General features: G+C 38.7%; 1 protein-coding gene across 1 annotated transcript in view; it reads left to right on the top strand.

Annotated features, from left to right (window-relative positions):
- The first annotated feature begins 213 nt into the window (after positions 1 to 213).
- Positions 214 to 21,518, top strand: part of LOC100371085 (uncharacterized) — a 29,545-nt gene continuing 8,240 nt past the window's right edge. Inside the window, exons 1-26 of the mRNA XM_085490917.1 lie at positions 214 to 430; positions 4,853 to 5,072; positions 5,440 to 5,513; positions 6,241 to 6,357; positions 6,861 to 6,974; positions 7,593 to 7,700; positions 7,926 to 8,042; positions 9,029 to 9,139; positions 9,829 to 9,945; positions 10,078 to 10,185; positions 10,837 to 10,956; positions 11,631 to 11,744; positions 11,890 to 11,997; positions 12,165 to 12,278; positions 12,510 to 12,614; positions 13,513 to 13,623; positions 14,547 to 14,666; positions 15,345 to 15,452; positions 16,283 to 16,390; positions 16,654 to 16,764; positions 18,090 to 18,200; positions 18,319 to 18,429; positions 18,525 to 18,635; positions 19,268 to 19,390; positions 21,001 to 21,120; positions 21,347 to 21,457. Coding sequence (XP_085347043.1) covers positions 214 to 430; positions 4,853 to 5,072; positions 5,440 to 5,513; positions 6,241 to 6,357; positions 6,861 to 6,974; positions 7,593 to 7,700; positions 7,926 to 8,042; positions 9,029 to 9,139; positions 9,829 to 9,945; positions 10,078 to 10,185; positions 10,837 to 10,956; positions 11,631 to 11,744; positions 11,890 to 11,997; positions 12,165 to 12,278; positions 12,510 to 12,614; positions 13,513 to 13,623; positions 14,547 to 14,666; positions 15,345 to 15,452; positions 16,283 to 16,390; positions 16,654 to 16,764; positions 18,090 to 18,200; positions 18,319 to 18,429; positions 18,525 to 18,635; positions 19,268 to 19,390; positions 21,001 to 21,120; positions 21,347 to 21,457 — 3,109 coding nt within the window. The remainder of the gene's footprint in view (positions 431 to 4,852; positions 5,073 to 5,439; positions 5,514 to 6,240; positions 6,358 to 6,860; positions 6,975 to 7,592; positions 7,701 to 7,925; positions 8,043 to 9,028; positions 9,140 to 9,828; positions 9,946 to 10,077; positions 10,186 to 10,836; positions 10,957 to 11,630; positions 11,745 to 11,889; positions 11,998 to 12,164; positions 12,279 to 12,509; positions 12,615 to 13,512; positions 13,624 to 14,546; positions 14,667 to 15,344; positions 15,453 to 16,282; positions 16,391 to 16,653; positions 16,765 to 18,089; positions 18,201 to 18,318; positions 18,430 to 18,524; positions 18,636 to 19,267; positions 19,391 to 21,000; positions 21,121 to 21,346; positions 21,458 to 21,518) is intronic.

Here is a 21,518-nt window from a genome sequence, read left to right as displayed (position 1 = left end):
ATGCATTTTAGCTAATTAGGATATTGTCGGAGCTCCGTTTGTGAATGGAAACAGTACTGTCATTTGCCTCGCCCTACTACCAGAGGTTCATGAATTATTAATGTGATTTGAATATCTATACAATCGTTATGTTAACCACTTTCACTAACAACAGTGCAGGGTGGTGTCCAACGTACTAGTGATACTATTTGCACCGTGACCCGAGTGATCAAGATGGCGTTGCACAATCCATACACCTTTCTCGTATTATCGACGACACTGCTTACTGTTGTATTCGTCACGATGGTTCGAAGCCGATCGACGGGGGCTCCGTCGTCGGCTTGTATCACTATGATGCCGGGGCATAATCTAGCGCCACAAGATCCAGCGACGGTTCCGTACAGGATAACAACCATTGTGACGGCATACACGCCCGGACAACCACTATCAGGTAAGGCAATGTTTATATATATATATATATATGTATATACACACATGGGCGAGGACGTCGTCATTTTGAATGGATGATTGTTGTCTAATATGGCTTATGTTGATTGGCGTGCGATGATAAGATATCACGCGTGCTGGCGGTTCTGCACCGCGGACCAACCCATACATACGTTTAATATCCGACATACAACAACCTGTGGAATCAACGTATCAATATATATATCCCCTATAACAGTATATATCCATATTACATGTCATTCCATAGACAACATACTGGGCGATTTTGTTAATGGATAGTCGCAGTTCAGAAATAAAAGTGATGACACAGTAATTATCAACGACGTTACCACCAGTTGAATTTAATATAAGGGCGTAATAGACGCGACGATGATTCCCACGCGATGAAAGTGCGAGCCCATATCTACTTATAACTATATACCAGTTGGGTTTATTCGTTGTATTCATGGAACCACGTTTCCAACGTAAAAAAAACATCGCAACAGTTCGCGCTGAAGTGTTAATGGTATATGTTGAGCGATGATACCCCTTAGCGTTGTGCTTAATGTTATCATGTGTACGCCCGAAACACGAAGCGAGTGTTAACAGCCTGAGTGTTTCACGCTGTACACAATTTACTCCGCTTAGCCTTGGACACGGTACCAGTCCCAGACTTCCTGCTGTTTTACGTTCCACATAATGTTTGAAATTAATTCACACTATTATTAATTTATTCCTTCGGTACTAAATGTTATTGTTTTCACATTTTCGAAATTAAACAAAGCTTCCTGCAAACTATTAAGTCATAAATTTGTATAAATCGCATGACATTGTTTTTATTATGTAGAATCATGAATCTATAGTTTTATGATAACATGAAAGGAATTCCCTTTTCGTGTGTTACAGTGCCGTATTTGTAAAAAATTGACCTAATATTTTTCAGAAATCGCTCTTTTTTAGAACAATTCCATATAAAACAATGTTACAGAAACATTGCATTTTTTGTTGTTGTAAATGGTAACACTATTTTTAAAAAATCGCTTTGTTTGGACAATTCCATATAAAACAATGCTGTAGAAACATTGTATTTTTTGTGTTAATGGTAACAAAAATATTATATCATTCACGATATATCATTCAATGACACCAGTCTATCTAAGATACTAGTATAGCATAGGAACTAATGGTAAAATAATACTTTAAAATGGCCGCTATTCACTAAAATTTTCTTGAAAAATAGGCTGGTGACCCCCACTTTTTTTGAAGTCAATAACATTATATAATTTTTTTGAAAAAACAACAACAATTAATAACTATAACATATTTAGTGCGTTTCTCTTTAAAGAAAAAAACACAATATATGCATAGCATATGTTCACTGTGATTTTTTCTAACAACTAAGTTAATTCCCCCACGGTCCAAGCAGTGTTGATAGCCGGGTCTATAAATAACCTCATCGAATGAGTTAATTCAGTATAATGACAACGTCTCTATTGACACGGTTAGCGAACAATGGTGCACCAACCTTCAAATACCTTCACAGTGATGAACCAATTCTAGGAGGTCACGGGATGGCACATGCGTTGTTGTCCGTTCTTCATTTGACAATATTATATCGTCGGACGAACACACCAGTGGTCGTTGTTAGTGAGCGAGACGTTTCAAGAGTACTTATAGATTGATGAGTCTATTATTCAACAACGGAATATGTTTGTTTTTCTGTGATATCACTCCTGAGTCCCGAAGTATATGTAGTTTGTGCACGCACAACACGATCTTTTGAAAATAGTACACCTAATGGAAATGAAAAAGGAAGAGTGTCGCCCTAGGTTAAAACATACCTGTCACCAAGAATACTGCTATTATTGGAAGATACGGATATTCTAACAGAATACTGCTCGTTCTCATAAGTCTATGTTCAGTTAAAGCGAACCTCAATGCGGCCTTAATTTATAGTTGTGTATATTCTAAAGTGTATTTGAAATAAAATTGCAGTGGTTTAATTTTGTTTTAATTATAATTAATTTATTGTAGCTTAGCATTTGAAATGCTTACAATTAAACCCAAATAAGACCATTCATTGGGGTGGTAAATAACGAACGAGCATATTTAACATCCGGGTACTTATCAAAGCTATGACGTTTTACTATCTGAGCACCTTCGTATTGTACATAACCATGCGTTCATGTTGCCCAGCATTGTGTAGTACTAGTATAAACTTTTAGAACTTGGGTTAAAACAATATGCGTTTGAACTACAGTATTCTAACAATGGAAGCCCAATTGCGTTAAAGTACCGTACTTCCCCGACCATAAGCCCCTCCTCGAGTATAAGCCCATCCCTCTATTTTTTGACATTTATCGAGTGGAGGGTATTTGCGATTATAACATGTAACATAACATGTGACATTGTCACATTGTCGCCACAGCTTGGTATGAGACGCATTTCAATAAAACCTTTCATATGTTAGCATAGTATATAATAACTATAATAACCGCTTTATGTATCGATGTGGCAGACCTCGACGCAATTCGCTTTGGTTTCTATGGAAACCAAACTTGTATAATTCATCGTAAATGAAAAAGAAGTACTATGGACAATTGCAGGAATAACTTTATCATCATTCATCTTCTTGATTGTAACTGTTCGGTAATTCCGTGACAGATCTGAACAAAGTGATACAATTAATGGAACTTTCTCGTTATGAAACACCCCCTTTCATGTCGCGTTAACCTGTCCATATTTAGAATTAACATTTCCTAATATGGTAGGTTGCAGATACACTGTCTGATATCGCACAATTACGGCACGCAATGACACAGTGACTGCCGTGTCGTATAATAATAATAATAATAATAATAATAATAATAATAATAATAATAATAATAATAATAATAATAATAATAATAATAATAATAATAATAATAATAATAATAATAATAATAACATCTTTAACTGAAAAATATACAGCGCCCAAGTATTGACTAGAGTGACCACCACGGCATTGTAGATATACTGTATGTGACACAGGTTTATTATATCAGTGAATAACTTTGTCGAAACGGAAAAGTACTGTGAACGATACCAAGACGTGCCCACAACTATAAACTTAACTGTGTAATTTGGCACGAGTTAAACCTAAACTCGATAGAATTGACTTAGACAGACACCACTTTCCAATTCGGAAAAAAACGACCTAATAATATTCGTTGAACCACAGTGTGGTATGATATATTCATGACAGATAAAACAGGAAATGAAATATGTGACATGTCGCGTTGTAATCAAGTCAATCATATCCCAACAGGTAGTGTTATGTATGACTATGTCGCGCATAACACTATGCATGCTTGGATATCACTGGTACATTTCACTCGCCGAGTTAAAGCAGGGGAGCCGTCACCTGCGCATGCGTCAGATGGTCATAGCGTGTCATTGTTTACAAACAAGCGTCTACCCATGAGCCTTTTAGTTTTTAGCATGTGTTGTTGTCGCCTGGGACTCAATTCCCGCGCGTGCGCGGGTGACGACCCTCCCGCTTTAAGATATATACATCCAAGACGATGATATGGGCTCTAGAACACTCACATGGAAACAATAGCAACCTTTGTTTTCTAGATTCAACTCACAGGTAAAAACTGTCACATGGTCTTTTTAGTAACTGCTGTATTACAGGGTCAATGCTTATGTGAAACTTGGAGTTGTTCTCTCCAATCATGGATTGTATTATAGTACCTTCCATGAATAAAGTCTATTGTCATGTAAAATACTAAACTGTTGGTTCATGTCTGTGTCTACTTCAATACAATGCCGTTGTTTTTTTGTATATTATTACACAACACATTTAATAAATGTTAGGGTTTTTGTTTTATTTCACCCGTGAACCAAAATCACTAGTAGTCAAATGTGAGACAATTTATAGCGAGGTGTCGCCATCTGCGCATGCGCGGGAATTGAGTACCAAGCTAAAAAAGCAAAGGTTCATAGACGCTAAGGCCGTTTGCCGCAAGCGTAGGTGACGACTGCCTTCTTTGAATGATAAGTAAGGTGATATTAAAGTTTACCAATGCGATTTGTTCAGTATTATCATTTTCTATGCAGTGTGCGTAGAATTTAAAGCGTTACTCATTCAGTGACAGCACAGGTCAAAGTTACGCAGATGTCATGTATATTAATCTGTTGTTATATATTTGAGATGAGATCTCGCGGTGTTGTGGTGTATCGTTCATATGCACACTGGATTGTATGTTTGTTTATTACTTGTGGGCTCCCGTTGTTTTATGTGTATTCATCTCATCACTCGACTGTATACCAATACAGGGCGATAGATTATAATAGCTGTTCGGTGAACAAGACTCCTCTTAGTTGTTTCTGAAAATAGAAAAGAATTACGAGTAACGTAACATTTGTTCTTCTCAAACAACAGTGACAATCGATGGCACATTTGCCGGCCTGCTTCTCCAAGCCCGCCAAGTTGGCCAGACTACACCGATGGGAACGTGGTTTTACACCTCGTCGCCGTACATACAATTCGTGACTTGTATATCGTCTTCCGATTCCGCCACGCACTCGTCCATCGATTTGAAAACGAACCCAGTACTCACGTGGCTACCTCCCAATACAGCAATCGGTGACATTGAGTTTGTGTAAGTCATGTCCAGTGTTCTTATACATATATTATTTACGAATTTCCCCACATGGGGTTCACACCGTATGTAGGAGAAATAATTGAATATGCAGGTTGGAGTGATGGAGGTAACAGCATGTGACGATTAGTGATGTCCTTCACACAAAGGACCCTCCAGTTTGTGCATCAATTTCCTCACGTTGAAAAGTGGACCCCCTACTTTTATCATATTAGTAACGTGGAATGTCACATATGTAAAAATAAAAGTTTGAGTGGAATTCTGCTAAAAAAACTTGGGCGGAGCAATAAGAATCTAATGGTCATTATCTAAAGGCGGCATGTGCGAGGTGACGGATGAAAGTTAATCACGTATGTTCTTCTTTCAGCGCCACCGTAGCACAGAGTTTCTCGTCATTCTGGATGAACGTGAAATCGCCGATATTATCTCCAATCTCGACAGGTACAGTATGAGTACAATGTGTGGGTGGTTCCATGTTATGCATGTACTTCTGAGACATGACTTTCTTTTGTTTTTATTCCTTTCACCGTATAACGGATGCAGAGAGTGCGCCCTCTAACAAGACTGGTTTTGTGGGAATTCGGTGAATCAAAATGTAATTCCCCCAAATCAAGTTCAGTCGGCTTGTTGATGCTGGGAAGGTCGGTATAGGTGATTTGAAGCAAAAAAAAAGTTGTGACTCTGATTTCTTTTGTATTTACACTTATTTTGTTTATAAAATATGAATTTCATTTAAAAAAAATAAAAATTCAATACTATAGTATAATGTGTTCTAAGATCAATTAGCATAAATTAGGAGCACATCGAGTTGCATCACAGCAAATCTCTGTGCGTCAGTGGCGCATAATTTCGGCTTAGAGGGCGCACTGACGGGACTTGTCGAGACGTGAAGTTATGTGGCGATACATTGGCTGACGTATCGTTTTTTTCTCTTTATAGCGATTGCTTCTTCTTTATAAAAAAAATCTTGTTATACAGATGTTTTTCTAAATTACCACGGTTTTTACTGTTACTCCGATTTGTATTAACGACAGTGTGCAGAAAACAGAAACCGAATTTCCTTATATTATATTATATTATTATTATTATTATTATTATTATTACAATGACCAGATGACATTCTTTTATTTACCGCATTCTAAGATTTGTAGTACTTATATTCTTCTAGACCCCTGTTCACCGAATCCGTGCCTGAACGGTGGGGTGTGTGATCTCTACGGTTCGGGATATTCGTGCACGTGCGACAGTGCGTGGGTGGGAGCAAACTGTGAAACAAGCACAACAGGTAAGTTTCACAAGGTAGGCTCGTCTGTGAGCCATGCGAATGCAACTTTTTTACGGTATTTCAAATCAAATTTTTACCCACCATAAAATGATGTGATCAACACATATTTAAAGGTCGATTTTTAAATTGAATGACCTACTCAAAATGTCACGTGATACCGAAACTCACACATCGTCTATTTGGAAATACCTGTTTTTGGTTCTGATACTAAACGTGACCTCATCCTCATGAGAACTGTACATGACATTCTCGGCTGCTGTGCAGGAGGCAATACTTGATACAACGCACCGATCGTATCGACGACAATTGCGTTTACACGAGGCAACCCACCTTCTTTGGCTGCTTTAGGTTGTTGCCTGACTCATATTATACCACGAGTATTATACTCCCGATAACTCGTAAGGCAAGACATATGCTACTTGGAGCGTTGTCACTTCAATTGTCTCGGGTATTACCGGCCGTAAGGCTTGGCGTCTGTAACAGTGTAGTTTATTTCTCCGCAGCCATCTGTACGCCGAATCCTTGCCTAAATGGTGGTATCTGTACGGCACGTGACAGTACCTATGTATGCGGATGTCCCATTGGATATACCGGACAAAACTGTGGGACATATGTCGGTAAGTCACGCACGTTCTCTCCTATTATACGCCAGGGCCGAGCGTGCTTTTGTTTTTTATTACGTGACTTTTGGAACAAATTTAAATTATGGTATGCACGGTTGGCTGTATGAGCTATCGCCAAACTACGTATCCCTCCAGTTATAGCCTAGCAACGTCACTCTCCAGATGTAGTCTAGCAACGTCAATTTTCAGTTATATAGTCTAGCTACCACGCTCTCAATTAGCCTCGATTGAACTGAAACATTTTCAGGGATATACTCAAAGTTCAATATTCGCATACTAAACCCGATATTTTACGAGAACGCGTGTTCCGCCGTTTTTTTGAAGAGCGCAATGATAACGGGGTCCTGTCCGAGGATGAAACTCATCAGTCCCTTGACAACGCCTATTACATTGTTTTCTCTCGTGCGAACATTTAAAGCGGGGGAGTCGTCACCTGCGCATGTGTCAGATGACAATAGCGTGTCATTGTTTATAAACAAGCGTCTGCCCATAAGCCTTTGCGTTTTAAACGTTTGTTGTTATCATCGCCTGAGACTCAATTCCCGCGCGTGCGCAGGTGACGACCCTCCCGCTTTAAGTAATACTAACTTCTGTGATGTTATTGTTCAACAGGGACAGCCTGCCAGCCTAATCCGTGCGAAAACGGTGGCACTTGTTACCAATTGGGGGATACGTTTCAGTGTTCCTGTTTTCCGGGCTTTGGTGGAACTACCTGCTCAGGTAGATATACTCTCCTACTATACGATGCATTGTCTTTGTTGACATTCACATTTACAGTACGAAATATAAATAACAAAGTTTTATTTGGTGGCAAATATTACAATTACTGCTTTGTATGTATGTATCCAAAGATACAACTGAACACCCGGGCCAACCTTCTATTTTCGTAGTGATATAATCTAGCGAATGTTCGATAACTATTAACTTACGTGATTTTTTTTGTAGTCCACGATCCCTGCGAACCGAACCCTTGCGGCCATGGCGGCACGTGTACCGTCACACACAGCGGACTAGGATTCCAGTGCACATGTCACATCGGTTACGTCGGAGATACCTGCCTAGGTATGGCACACCGTTACCGCTAAACCTAACACTTTACAATTCTCGTATTCTAGGACACACGACAGCACCGTACTAATTGAACACCCTTCGTTTCTTTCAGTGCACCCCATCTTTTTACTAATATACTATTTGTCCAATATCAGTGACAGCCGTTATGCGGGCCGTAACTACCCGACCACGTTGTGCGTAGTGCTCATATCACATACTGTAAAGGGATTAATTATTCACTGTGTTTTAATTTTGCTTATTTCGCTGACTGGAAAATGCGCTAAATTAAAACCCAGCGAATATGTAAAATTTAGCATAGAACACATTATCTAAATGATAAAACCGTGAATTTAAAACCCACCGAATATGCCTGAAATGGTAAATCAGCGAAATTTAAACCCAGTGAAAATTAGTCATTTTACAGTACCTTTTTAGTAGGGCGTATTGCGTAGGCACAACTGTAAATTAAGAATGCACACTATCGTATAAATAATGCTAGATTGGTCATAATTAATGAGTGGTATTATTCAGTACAGTATAAAGTATAAATGCACTTGCGGTTTTGCCTTTCTTAACGCCATGCATTGATAATTGTTCTGAATAACACATCTCTCCAACGCACACAATTAAATCACAATTTACCTCCTCTGACGTAACTGTACTAAAACCATTGAAGTTAACTCGTAAACACTTCCATGTAGGTACTAAACTCTTTATACACCTTTTTTTGCCATTTACAAGCTCTGGTAACGAAGCTGGATATTCGAACCTCAGTAGACCATAACGTGCTCGTGTCCGAGATCTCGCTGAGAACGCCGTGAGAACGCTGGGACTTTCGTTTTTGCTTCAACGAGATCTTGGTGGCCATATGCATTCTATGGTCTATTTGCTCGAGTACCCAGAATTATTTCACCTCCCGTAATTCTCTGACCTAACCAGTGGTCACGTTTTCATATCTTGAATATCTGAAGAATAACGATAAGTTGTTTCCGATCTAGATACCCCATGTAACCCCAATCCGTGTCACAACAATGGCATATGCATGTCGACAGATGATTACTTTTCCTGTGATTGTCCACCTGGCTACAGTGGTATACTTTGCTCTTTCCGTGAGTTCATTTATTTGGGTCGTTATTTATCTGAGAAAGATTGATATGTTTTTAACTTGTTTTTTTTTCTTTATTATACATCGCTTACTAATAATGCATTGATTTATATACGTACTAATTGCATGGAATGTTCTAGTTCTAGTACGAACCTCGAAGAAATCAGTACGACGTCTCTATTGGAAATTAATCCTGGAACGTTGTTTACATATAATAATTTTACTTTAGAGAAGTATGTATTTGTGTGTATAACTACGTACACTGTATCGATACGATATCGATGTCTTCAAATGGTGAAATGACAACGACTGTAAACCAGAGTGTGTAAACTAAGCGTTGAAGTTCTATGTTTTTGTATCGCACTTGGAAAATGGTCCTACATAATCTGGTTTCATCTAAACTTTGTAACCACACTAAGAAAGAATGACAATGAAAATATGGGAAATGCTGAAACGATTTTTTTTAATCTCTCCCGTAATTTCTATTGATCAGCTTCTTACCCCTGTTTTTACGGGAATTCACTTCTATCATACCAACCACTATGATTCCCCATTATGTGGCTGTTAGCTTAAAACTCGCGGCGCCATTCTTCAAGATAAACTTACCAAGTTGTACACTCGGACCTACTAATTATGATGATCTCTTTGTAAGGCTTCCCCGGTTCACTTTAACGATATTTTCTCTGTTTACAGTCGACCCGTGCAGTAGCAACCCTTGTCTGAACGGGGCAACTTGTTTCAATTCTCACAACAACCAAAATTACCTGTGTTTTTGTGCAGAAGGTTATGTAGGAGATACTTGCAATACCGGTAGGTATGGTTTAGAATTGCTAAGGTGGTACAAAATGCACATATTAAATCTGTTCGTTTGTTTATCCACTCTTTCCTCGATGTAGTCGTATGTGATTTATAAATGGAGAATATTTACTTTTTATTTTTTAGCACCATGTATGCCTAACCCCTGTATGTACGGCGGTACGTGTACTGTACAGGAACTGAGCTACCAATGTAGTTGCCCAACCGGTTACTCTGGAACAACCTGTCAAACCAGTAAGTACAAACTGTCAACAATTGAATCTGGCATGGACTGGTACACACATCGCTCTTTTTACTGCAAACGCACTGTCATGACAACGTAATATCTGTAAGCAAATCACATTCCTAGTGGCACGACAAGCTATACTATAAATACTGCAATTTTTAATGACTTCTTTACTATTTCCACTCTATTGAATATTGTTATTAGGTATGTCACCTCTTTAGATCACTGTTCACTCGTTGTTAAATGCATGCTGCATGATTATTGTTAAAACTCTTCACTTCAGCGTTGTGCACCCCGAACCCATGCCTCAATAATGGGACATGTTTTCTTATCAATGGGACCAGCTTTGAGTGTCTATGTCCTATCGAGTACGTAGGCGAACTTTGCAGCGAAGGTATAGTTGCTTGCGTTCTATGTCATCTTTATGCATCTTTATATTTTCATTATGTGTCCATCTGGTGCAACGGACAGCCTTGTCCCAATGGAATATGTCTGATAAACGGCACGTCCTTCGCATAACAGACTTTGTTGCGAATGTGTTCTTTTCAACCGAGAATTATGCTCAACCAATTTCGTCAGAGATACCTAATCTATTTCAGTCACCATTTTTATGATTCTGTAACATGTATTTCGATGTGTCTCTGTTACCCACTCTCTAGCCCCGTGTCAACCGAACCCGTGTCTAAATGGAGGCGCATGCTCGATACAAGCTGGTGGTACATTCCAATGTATATGTGTCCAGGGATACACGGGTACATTCTGTGAAACGACGCCCGTTAGTAAGTATTTTTTTTATTCATCAATGGTTTTTCAAGTCCACAGTGATTCCGTAATACTAGTACATCTTTTCAGTAAGTTACGCCCTCTAGCGACGAAGCGTTTCTGTGACGTCATGAGTGTAAGTTACTGTATGTCGTTCAAGCAAACAGATAACTATTTGGTTGGATAGTCGTTCGTTGTTTAAAACATAACACGTCTTGAGACACATATTTTATTGACGGACGACATACCGAGGCAATTTCGACTCTGTAACGCAAACATTCGCCACGAGAGGTCGCTATGGATGGAAACTGCGTGTTTTGCATGCAAATCTCACATGACAGAAATTTCCCTTCGTTTTCATTAACAATTGCAGCTGTGTAGCTGTGCCGAGCATATACTACTGTTCTCTCGTATGCTGCTAATCTGCTGTTGCTCGGAAGGACGTTGGTTGTTTAAAATGTTAGCGTCAGAGAGTCATTAACTTTCAACCTTCCGAGCCAATGCTGATGAACTCTTCATTCGAGCATGTTTTTGCCTCGGTCGATTAAATAAAAAATTTATTGTCATCACGTTTCCCTTCATTTTCAGGCTGTATCATTTCAAAAATGTTAAGCATTTCCTGCTGCGAACCATTCTACTGGATGTCGGACATCAATAACCCAACATATTTCTTTTTTTTTTTTTACTTCAGATCCTTGTAGTCCAAATCCATGCAATAATGGCGGAACATGTTATTTTAATGGCGGCGTTAATGGTTACTTCTGTTCCTGTCCTGCGGGTTATATTGGAACAAATTGTGAAACAGGTACAGTCAAATATTCGTTATATGCAAAACATAATAATAATAATAACTTCAGCTTTCAGTGCCTCAAAATTACCCCCCCCCCTATTACTCACTGTCAATGAGATAGCATGGCTCTATGTAGTTGACGCTACGTGTTTTTTTCCAGCTCCGTGTTCATCAAACCCATGTCAAAATTCGGGAACCTGCACTGTGGAGTTTAATGGTTATCGATGCACGTGTGTGGCTGGCTACTTTGGCACAAACTGTCAAACATGTAAGTTATAAGCCTAGCTTTTTGTCGTATAAATTGCAGATAAGATATTTGCAGCTTCTAAGATAATGATCGAAAACCTAATACTTCCAAGTACAGTGAAGAACATACACATCAAAAATATTTATATTTTATTGAATAACAGTATTCACTCATGTTTTCCCCCACAGCTCCGTGTACTCCAAATAACTGTCAAAATGGTGGCACATGCCGCGTGACTCCCACGGGAACATATTTATGCGAGTGCGCAGAAGGTTACCTTGGAGACCATTGCGAAAATTTTAGTAAGTGTCTCACATTTCTTCAATGTCGTTTCATTCACCATGAACCAGGAAGCCATTTTTAAACATGGCACCCTCTATCACGTACCAAGCAACCTGTCGTTTAATTGCGTAAAACACTACAAAATATTCCAAAAATGTTTATGGAAGTGTATCTATTGTTTAAATCGTTTATTTGAAGAACAGACTACTAACTTTAGAACTGCGTCTGCAACGTTATATTGTCATTCATAGGTCCATGCATTCCGAATCCTTGCAATGGAGGCACGTGTTATGTGAATCTCGACACGTTCTACTGTGTGTGTCCTACGGGGTACGTGGGACTGACGTGTGAAACAGGTAATCGCTGTAATATTCCCTAAACCTACATTATATTCAGTCTTCATCTATACCTAATCTCTGACATTAGTGTATATGTTATGTTTATAAACCTTCACTTCACACTCGATAAAAGGTGTAGTTATTTTTTTTTCTTTAAGCAAATTTAGCGTAGGTATTGCATAGGCACTATTGTAAAATAAATTGTGTTCATTAAATTGTGTGCACACTGATTTGGGTAAATAAATATACCCTGCATGTTTCTCACGTAATAATTCACTGTCGCACGTTGCATGCTTAATGTCAAAACTTTTCACTTCAGCGCCGTGCATCCCAAACCCGTGCTTCAATAACGGGACATGTGCCCTTGCTGGTTGGACCAGTTTTGATTGCACCTGTCTATTTGGGTACGCAGGCGAACTCTGTAGCGAAGGTATGCTTCCTTGTATATAGACTGTGTCAGTTTCTTGCAGTATATTGAGTCCACTTCGTGTATACTAACTGCTAGTTCTCGTACATATTATAGTATAAATGATTTAGTATGCACTTATCTTTAGTAAATGAATTTAGTCGGCATGCAACTTATGTTAACTTAAAATGCCGTTCACTGTACTGTCACATGATGCACATGCTTAATGTTAAACTTTGCACTTTAGCTCTATGTGCACCAAACCCCTGTCTCAATAATGGAATCTGTGTAGTAGACGGCACGTCCTTCACATGTTATTGTGCTGCTGGCTACGCTGGCTACTTCTGTAGCGAAGGTATTCCTTATCTTCTTACCTATTATAAAGTTAACCTTACGTTTTAAATGTTAATTTTTTTATATACTTTCCTTCTAGTAAACGGGTCGTTGTTTCCTGCCCCCCACACTTTCCTCATTGTATTGTTTCGTTGCATTTTGTTTTTTGTTCTCCAGCTCTGTGCATGCCTAACCCGTGTGTCAACGGCGGTACTTGTACACCATCGGGGGGTACTTACCAATGTACTTGTCTGCCAGGCTACACTGGATTCGATTGTTCTAGTCAAAGTAAGAGTAATTTCATAATTATCTACCATTATTTCTAACCCCTATGATATCTCTCAAATGAACTTCACAGGAATTTGCGATCCTAATCCGTGCGAGAATGGCGGTGTCTGTATCTCAACTGAAAACTCATACTCGTGTATGTGCCAAAGTCAGTACGTTGGCATACGATGCGAAACAGGTAGAATCCGGTTTATATGGAATGTTGGCATGAATATCAAACCATCTTCAACTGCGCATGGCGTTAATAAGTTGCGTGTAACTTAGAGCCGAAAAGGCAAAGCATGGTTAATGCATTGTCACTTTGCATGATACCTACATATAGACTTAAGTAAATAGTTTGTTTATTATTTGTAATTGTATTAAGGTAGTAGTTTTCAGTTTTGTAGCTGCAGTATACAATCACGGAATAATTGGCATGGGAAAATTACTTGTAATGGATTCTTGTCCATGTTTTTTGTTTTTGTTTCTTTAAAAAGTGAAAGCACATGAATAGTACTTCTTTAGAAACGCATTTCCACCATTGTCACCAGCCTGGGTAAATTTCAAGTTCGTCTAAATCACTCTTTGACGACAAATAATGGTATAAAATTAATACATTCCGCATTTGAATGCAAAACAGAACATACATTACACTACATCCAAGAAAAAACTTGATATAAGATGAAGAGATCTATAAATTAATATTTATAAATAATGGTGATCGTTGATTAGGCAATCTGTATAATTAAACTAGCTACATCATTAACAGTATGGACTAGTAGACAACTAGCTTTGTAATTCTACACATTAACCTGAATGAAATACGTTGACAGAATATATTTTTTTTTTGCAAATTCAGTTCATAGTAACTGTGCACTCGTACATCGATTAGGCACATACATATATTGAAGGCAGCAATGCACGTTTTATTTTTTTTATTTCAGCTGCATGTTCTTCTGACCCTTGCCAAAACGCTGGTATATGTATCGACATTGGCTCAGACATGTCCACATATCAATGTATATGTGTCGATGGATACTGGGGACTGGATTGCTCCCAATCTAGTAAGATTCGCATCCCAACTCGACTACTTAAATTGCACTTCCTGTATGGCTGTCCAACACACTTAATTTGAATATTTACCGTATTTTTGGGTATTTTTGCGTATTTAAGTATTTATCAAATCCTCGCCAATATATAGTATAAATAATAGACCGCGGTAAAATGAATCTTATGTGATAACCAAAATAATTTTTGTTTTATAAAATTTGTATAATTTGTTTGTAATAATATTCGAAACACGTAACGATAATAGAAGCGGTTGTTTACAAAATACATTTTTCTATGGTAAATAGGTTGTTCCACCAATCCGTGCATGAATGGCGGTACTTGCTTTTTAGTAACTAATTCGTACTTATGTATGTGTAGCGGCGGTTACTTTGGAATCAACTGTACCGATACCAGTAAGAAAATGTTTATTCTACAAATTACTAACATCCGTTTTCGTTTTTTTTATGTCGCTGAAATATTAGTTCACTGTAAAATGCGAGTAGAAGACTTCAAATCATTACCTGCTTTAGATATCGTTATAACTAAGTGAATAGTACATTCATATGCACCATGGCAGAACATTTTAACTACATACATATGTAATAAGACAGAAAATGGCAAATGACCAATGAATTCCTAGAGCAAAGCCCTAAATTAATAACAAGCAACGTATTGTGTTCACATCTCTCTAGGTTGCTCTTCCAATCCCTGCCAGAACGGTGGTTCTTGTGCCGCGGACGCTTCTGGGTACACGTGTTTTTGTACTGTCGGTTACACAGGATTGGACTGCAGTGAACCGAGTAAGACCCCCTCTCCCACCCATTACAGAGCAATCTGCCGAGCAATTGTCTAACGCGGTCTCGTCATGCATGAGCTTTTGGTGAGGGATAACGCTTTTGCATGGCCTACTCATACATCATTACATTATAGCGCATGCGTTTAACGTGAAACTCGCTCTCATGATACTAACAATAAAGCCTCCCTGCAGCTCCGTGTTTACCCAGTCCGTGTCTCAACGGCGGCACGTGTTATATCTACGGGACTATGTATAACTGCGCATGTCCCGAAGGCTATTCTGGAACCACGTGCGAAAAAAGTAAGACTATAGCATATTAATATACGTTTTGTTTACAGGTGGCTCATTAACATATGGTATTACAAATGCAATAATACTGATAATGTCACGCGCGTATGTAAATGTTCTATTAAATGCATTTGTCTAATAATAATATGTTAAAATTGTGTATATGTTAACATTGTACGTCGAATTGTTAGAATGGCTTCAGCTGGCTTCATTCATTCATTCATTCATTTGTCCATTCACCCATCCATCCATCCGATTCAGACATGCAATTGAATTTAAAAATTGATCTAATGTTAAACTCGCATTTTCACTTATGTATAGTATTACTAATCACTCGATTGGAGCCTACTCGTGTGTCTTTGATTTTTAACATGGTTTTGTTTTCAATATTATGAAGAATCATAGCAATGGTTTGTGTTTGGATAACTATTATGCCAATAGTGATCGAGGCGTTTTCATATTCAAATTGACTTAATTGATTCCACCATTCGCGCCGTGAATCTATCATAATATGTATGTATTAAACACTTGCTTCGAAATTTACAGCTCCGTGTCAACCGAATCCTTGTAGTAATGGCGGTACATGTACGATCAGTGGGAGCAACTTCATCTGCCAGTGCAACGTGGGATATATAGGGACCACCTGCAATACGGGTAAGAAGTACATCATTTGCTTCATCATTAATGGGCATATGTTTTTTTTTGTAAAATGCACTGTTACAATGTTCCTTCAATAGCTTTAAAACTGTTCAGATGCCCGATGTAAGTAATGTTATTGTATGTGATTCAGAAAGTTACCATAATCTAAATAACATTTACGTCACCAGAGGGCGCACATTTATGCACGAGTTAATGTGCCTGGTGCGTGCTTGACGAAGCCAGGACTTACATTAACTGCTCATATATTTGTTATGTAGCTCCATGTCTATCGAATCCGTGTCAAAATGGAGGCGCCTGTAGCGTGAGTAGTAATGGATTCACGTGCACCTGCCCCGAGGGATATGCTGGCATTTACTGTGAAACTAGAGGTGAGACGATAGTTTGTTTGGCAACTTTAAAACCTCAGAAATAGACTTTCTTCATTTCAGTGGAAGACTTATGAAATGTACTGGTATCCTTCGTTTAGTGGCTGTGATTATCGCCAACTTTGTGCCATTCATAGAAATGTGTACTAAATTAAATTGTCATTTTGTGTAACCACCTGATAAGTTATTTTAGAATATCAATATTTTCACGAAAATATCTGTACAGTCACGTATTGTGAACAATTTAGATTTGAAACTCATCTTGTGCGTTTAAATTTAGGCATCTGAAAAATACTAAACTTAACAGTTTGGGAGGGGGAAGGTTTCATCTTCCATCCAATTGCATACAGCATACTACTATCAGGGGTAAATTCTTCTCCTCGGGGTTCTCCACACTTGTAAGGGGGGAATCTCGTCTCGTCTCTATGTCTCGTCCCCTTGAGGTACGGGATCGGGAAAGTCACTTAAGCTTTACAGTCAAATAAGACACAAACAGCGAAATACGTTTCAACTCTCGTCTTAGCCGATCAGTCGAGCACTCTATAAGACACAGCGCCCTGGGGAAAAATCCCCAAGACTATCGCCAGGCTGACCCAAGACTAGCCCAAGACTGGACTGCCTCAAGGCTCGCCCCAAGTCTCTCCAGGACTGGACTTAGACTGCGTCTATCGTGGAGTACTCGCCAAGAACAACTCAAACTCTCTTTATTCATTTTCAAAACACTAACCAATTACAAAACAGTGAAAAGACTCTAGGGCGTAACCTTCAATCATAAAGCCAATCACACTAAGTACTGAATACGTCATATCTTTTGATTAATCGTTCACTACATTAATAATTACGAATACCAACTGTCAGAATTAGTAGTCAGAATAGCGACGGTTATCTCGTAATTAGTTCCAAATCACTGAGCCAAGTTCCGTCCAAAACTTCAAATAAGCCTAAACGATGACAGACATAACACAGCAATTCGCTAATAATCAGCTAATTAAGTCGATTAACAGATACGCGAAAACAAATTCATGACACTACCAACTCCCAGCTGGCAGTCCAAGATATGTATTACTATAACAAATCCTCACCCAAAGGATCTGGTGGCAGGTATCATTTGAATACATGACAAAGGGTAGTTAGTTTTCAAATTTAATATTTCTAATGCTAATATTTAATATTTGTTAACATTAACAATTAACACAATTTCTCCACACCAACCTGAAGCAATATCGAGATAGTTTTTAGGTCTTATATTTACGTTCTCACGTTATATCACACCATTGTAGCGTATCTTAAGTGCCCATCCGTTAAGTGTCTATACTATTTGCTTGCAGTTACTTGCTCAGCTGGTTATTGTTATAACGGTGGAACGTGCTCCCTCACAACGAACGGAGCCTACTTGTGTAGTTGTCTTTCTGGATTTAGCGGAGACCGTTGCGACATAGGTGAGCCTATATTTAGCTTAATGTACATTAGGCCTTGTTCTAATTAAAATGAATCAGCACTGCCGGTCAAATAACGAATTAGATTTGTGAAAAACAGTTTTTTGAATTTATTTTTCAGTTGACCCATGTATGAGCAATCCCTGTATTAACGGAGCTACTTGTACTTCACTCAATAACGTGCTTTCCTGTCAGTGTGTACTCGGATTCAGAGGACCGTTATGTGAGCTAGGTAAGTATGATCTCTTGTGATTTAGACAGGATAAGATGAGAATTATTTATATAATGGTTCGTGCTTTAACAGCAAATTTCCTTTTGATTTCACAGTCGACTACTGCGCAAGTGGACCATGCTTGAATGATGGAACTTGCTCCAATAGTGGAAGTTCATATTTCTGTTCTTGTATCTCCGGTTTCTATGGTGAAACATGCAGTTTAGGTAAGTTCAGTGTATATGGAAACAAAAGTTAGATTTGTACTATTATTCACAGTCAGTACGAATTACCAATGTGATTTGTTTCTCTATGCATTGTATTATGGGTTATTATGGGTATGACGCAACATGTAACTATGGCATACAAGGCAGACCTAATCAACGCGACATGAGTTGATAGGAGTGACTTCATACGATTTATTCGCATGATATGAAAATGCAACAAAATAATGGTCAGGCTTATTGGGACACCAATGAAATACAAACGAGTTTGAATATAAAAAATATATATATTTACAATAAATTGTACATGGCTCAATCCCACCCACAACCCGTACATTGACCCAACATACCCAATGATTGGTGGATTACATCGCGCCGACCAGTGTCTATTATGTGACGTCTTTTCCTTCGTGTTGCAATCGTTTGACAAAGAGTGGTATCGTTGCGTATAAGTGGTGTCACGCCCTCCTATAGCATGACACATAAGACATGATGTATGAAACGGAGTGTCGGCTATTGTGTACTTGATTTGGAGATGAACGTATTATTGGCTGTGTGATACGCATTACCTAACACAGCCGAGTGTCGGTGTTGTCACAAAACTGATGTCTTTTATATTATTAATCCCATTATAGTTTTCCCGTGTGACAACGACCCATGTCAAAATGGCGGCACATGTTACACTGCGTCTGAGAATGGAAACCTGATTGCGAGATGTCTATGTGCAAATGGATATATAGGCGACTATTGTGAAACAAGTAAGTGATGATCACAATCAACTTAGCGGCCATGCTGGAACTGTTCCCTTTTAAATAAATCAATAAGGACAGAAAACACTTGCTTTTTCATTGATTACTGTAAAATGACTAATTTTCACTGGGTTTAAATTTCACTGATTTACCATTTCAGGCATATTCAGTGGGTTTTAAATTCACGGTTTCGTCATTTAGATAATGTGTTCTATGCTAAATTTTACATATTCACTGTGTTTTAATTTAGCGCATTTATCCAGTCAGCGAAATAAGCTAAATTAAAACCCAGTGAATAATTACCCCCTTTACAGTATGTAAAGGCGCTTATCAATTACCGCGCAACGCATCACAATTACCGCCAACAGTAAATAACGCCTGAGATAGTTGGCTACTAATGCTGTCCACAAAACACAGTCTGAATGTTGATTTCTCGAGATATTTATCATTGGTTCCTATGTTAAAATGGTTACTTATAAGTACTTATAATTGACAAGACTTTAAAAGATGGAATACTCGTCCTTTATGGTGCGTGTTCATAGTAGTAAGCACATACACAAATTAGTCGCGTGTTGTACATGTACGCAACGCTATTTTGTCCGTTGTTACACCTGTGTGTGTTACATTAGAAATTGAAAGCACGAGCGTTGAATATTAAGGGGTGCTTTATTACTCGTCTGTGCGACAGAGCGTGACAGAAGTATTTGTCAGAGCGTGACAGCAGTATTTATCTTATAATCTGCAAATTTGTCTTAGATTCTGCTAAGCGCCATCTGTGGCGACTTTTGGGTGTGAGTATTATGCACGTGATCTCATTTCCAAATGGCAACCAAACTCAGACGTAACAAAGACACAACCTAGAAGACGCATGATTTGAAGAAAAAAAAATGTTCAAATCTAGGAAACGAAAAGTTAATTACTGAAAAATCGGAATGTTTTGAAGAATCTTGCTTTTTCCCATGTTTGTATAACGACTCTATAGACAACTTTTCCCGAAGTAGCAAGAGTGGGGTGCAAAAATACTCCTGCATTGTCAGCATTTTATCTTTGTGACGTTGATTGGTACACTCAGAAGCACAATATCACGCGTGCAAATTTACGTTACACCCAAAACGACATGCGCGCGCACGTGAAACACCGTATCTCCGACTTTCAGGAAAGTCGTCTACTAGTATCCCACCAGTCATTACTCCGCACACGCTTCCACACTGATCGGGTCGCTGTAGTAAAGCGTACAGCAACTCCAATCGTAGATAAAATAAATTTAATTCACTGTCTAAAACATGCATCAATTAAACTCTGTATTCTGTTACGCCGTTGTATACTGTTTCTGTGCATCCAAATAAGTTGGTCCGTCTTCCCTCGCGTTCCTGTGCACGTCGCCGCTTCAAAATTAGAACGAAACATGTCAGCCGTAGAAATTTTGCGTTCGTAAATAGCGGCTTAACAATGATCACCGACTGATGACGCCCCTTAGCCCATGCTAAGGACTGGCCGTCCCAGTGCGTTGTATAGCCGAAATGCCAATATGTGAGATAAGCCTAAATCAGCTTAAATCTTTGCCCGTACTTCGTGTAGCATGAACGCTACTTACTAGTATATCACCATTATCATCACAGGTTACGATGCATGTAGTAATCGGCCATGTTTAAATAATGGCGACTGCATTGTTGTTACGTCGTCACCAGGCTTCCAATGCATTTGTAAAGACTACTTCACGGGAGCCCTGTGCGATGTCGGTAAGTAAATGGATTACTGTATTAACAATACACTTTTACAGTATTTTAATGTGGACGGTGTCCCACAACTGTAATGAGCCATTGAATCGGGAACGCCATTGCTTACACCATGGTCTTCCCTTGAGTCGTTTGTGTAATTCTACATTGAATTAGAACTTTACGTAGATACCACTATTTCTTAACTGTTTTCAATTAATGATGCTATTATTTTTTTTTTCGAACAAAGCGCCACCTTGTTACAGTAATCCATGCCAGAACGGGGCTACATGCGTGAATGTGGATGACAAATTCGTCTGTGCCTGCGTCACACCGTTCAGTGGGACACTGTGCGAAACCGGTAAGCGTGCACAATATTTACTTCCGGGATTATATCCGATTATTAATATGTTGATTATTCA

This window comes from Saccoglossus kowalevskii, chromosome 16 (genome assembly GCF_978046115.1).
Source record: "Saccoglossus kowalevskii chromosome 16, keSacKowa6.1, whole genome shotgun sequence".
Taxonomy (NCBI): Eukaryota; Metazoa; Hemichordata; class Enteropneusta; family Harrimaniidae; genus Saccoglossus; species Saccoglossus kowalevskii.
The sequence above is the reverse complement of the archived record's forward strand: the minus strand, read 5'-3'. Positions and strand labels throughout refer to the sequence as shown.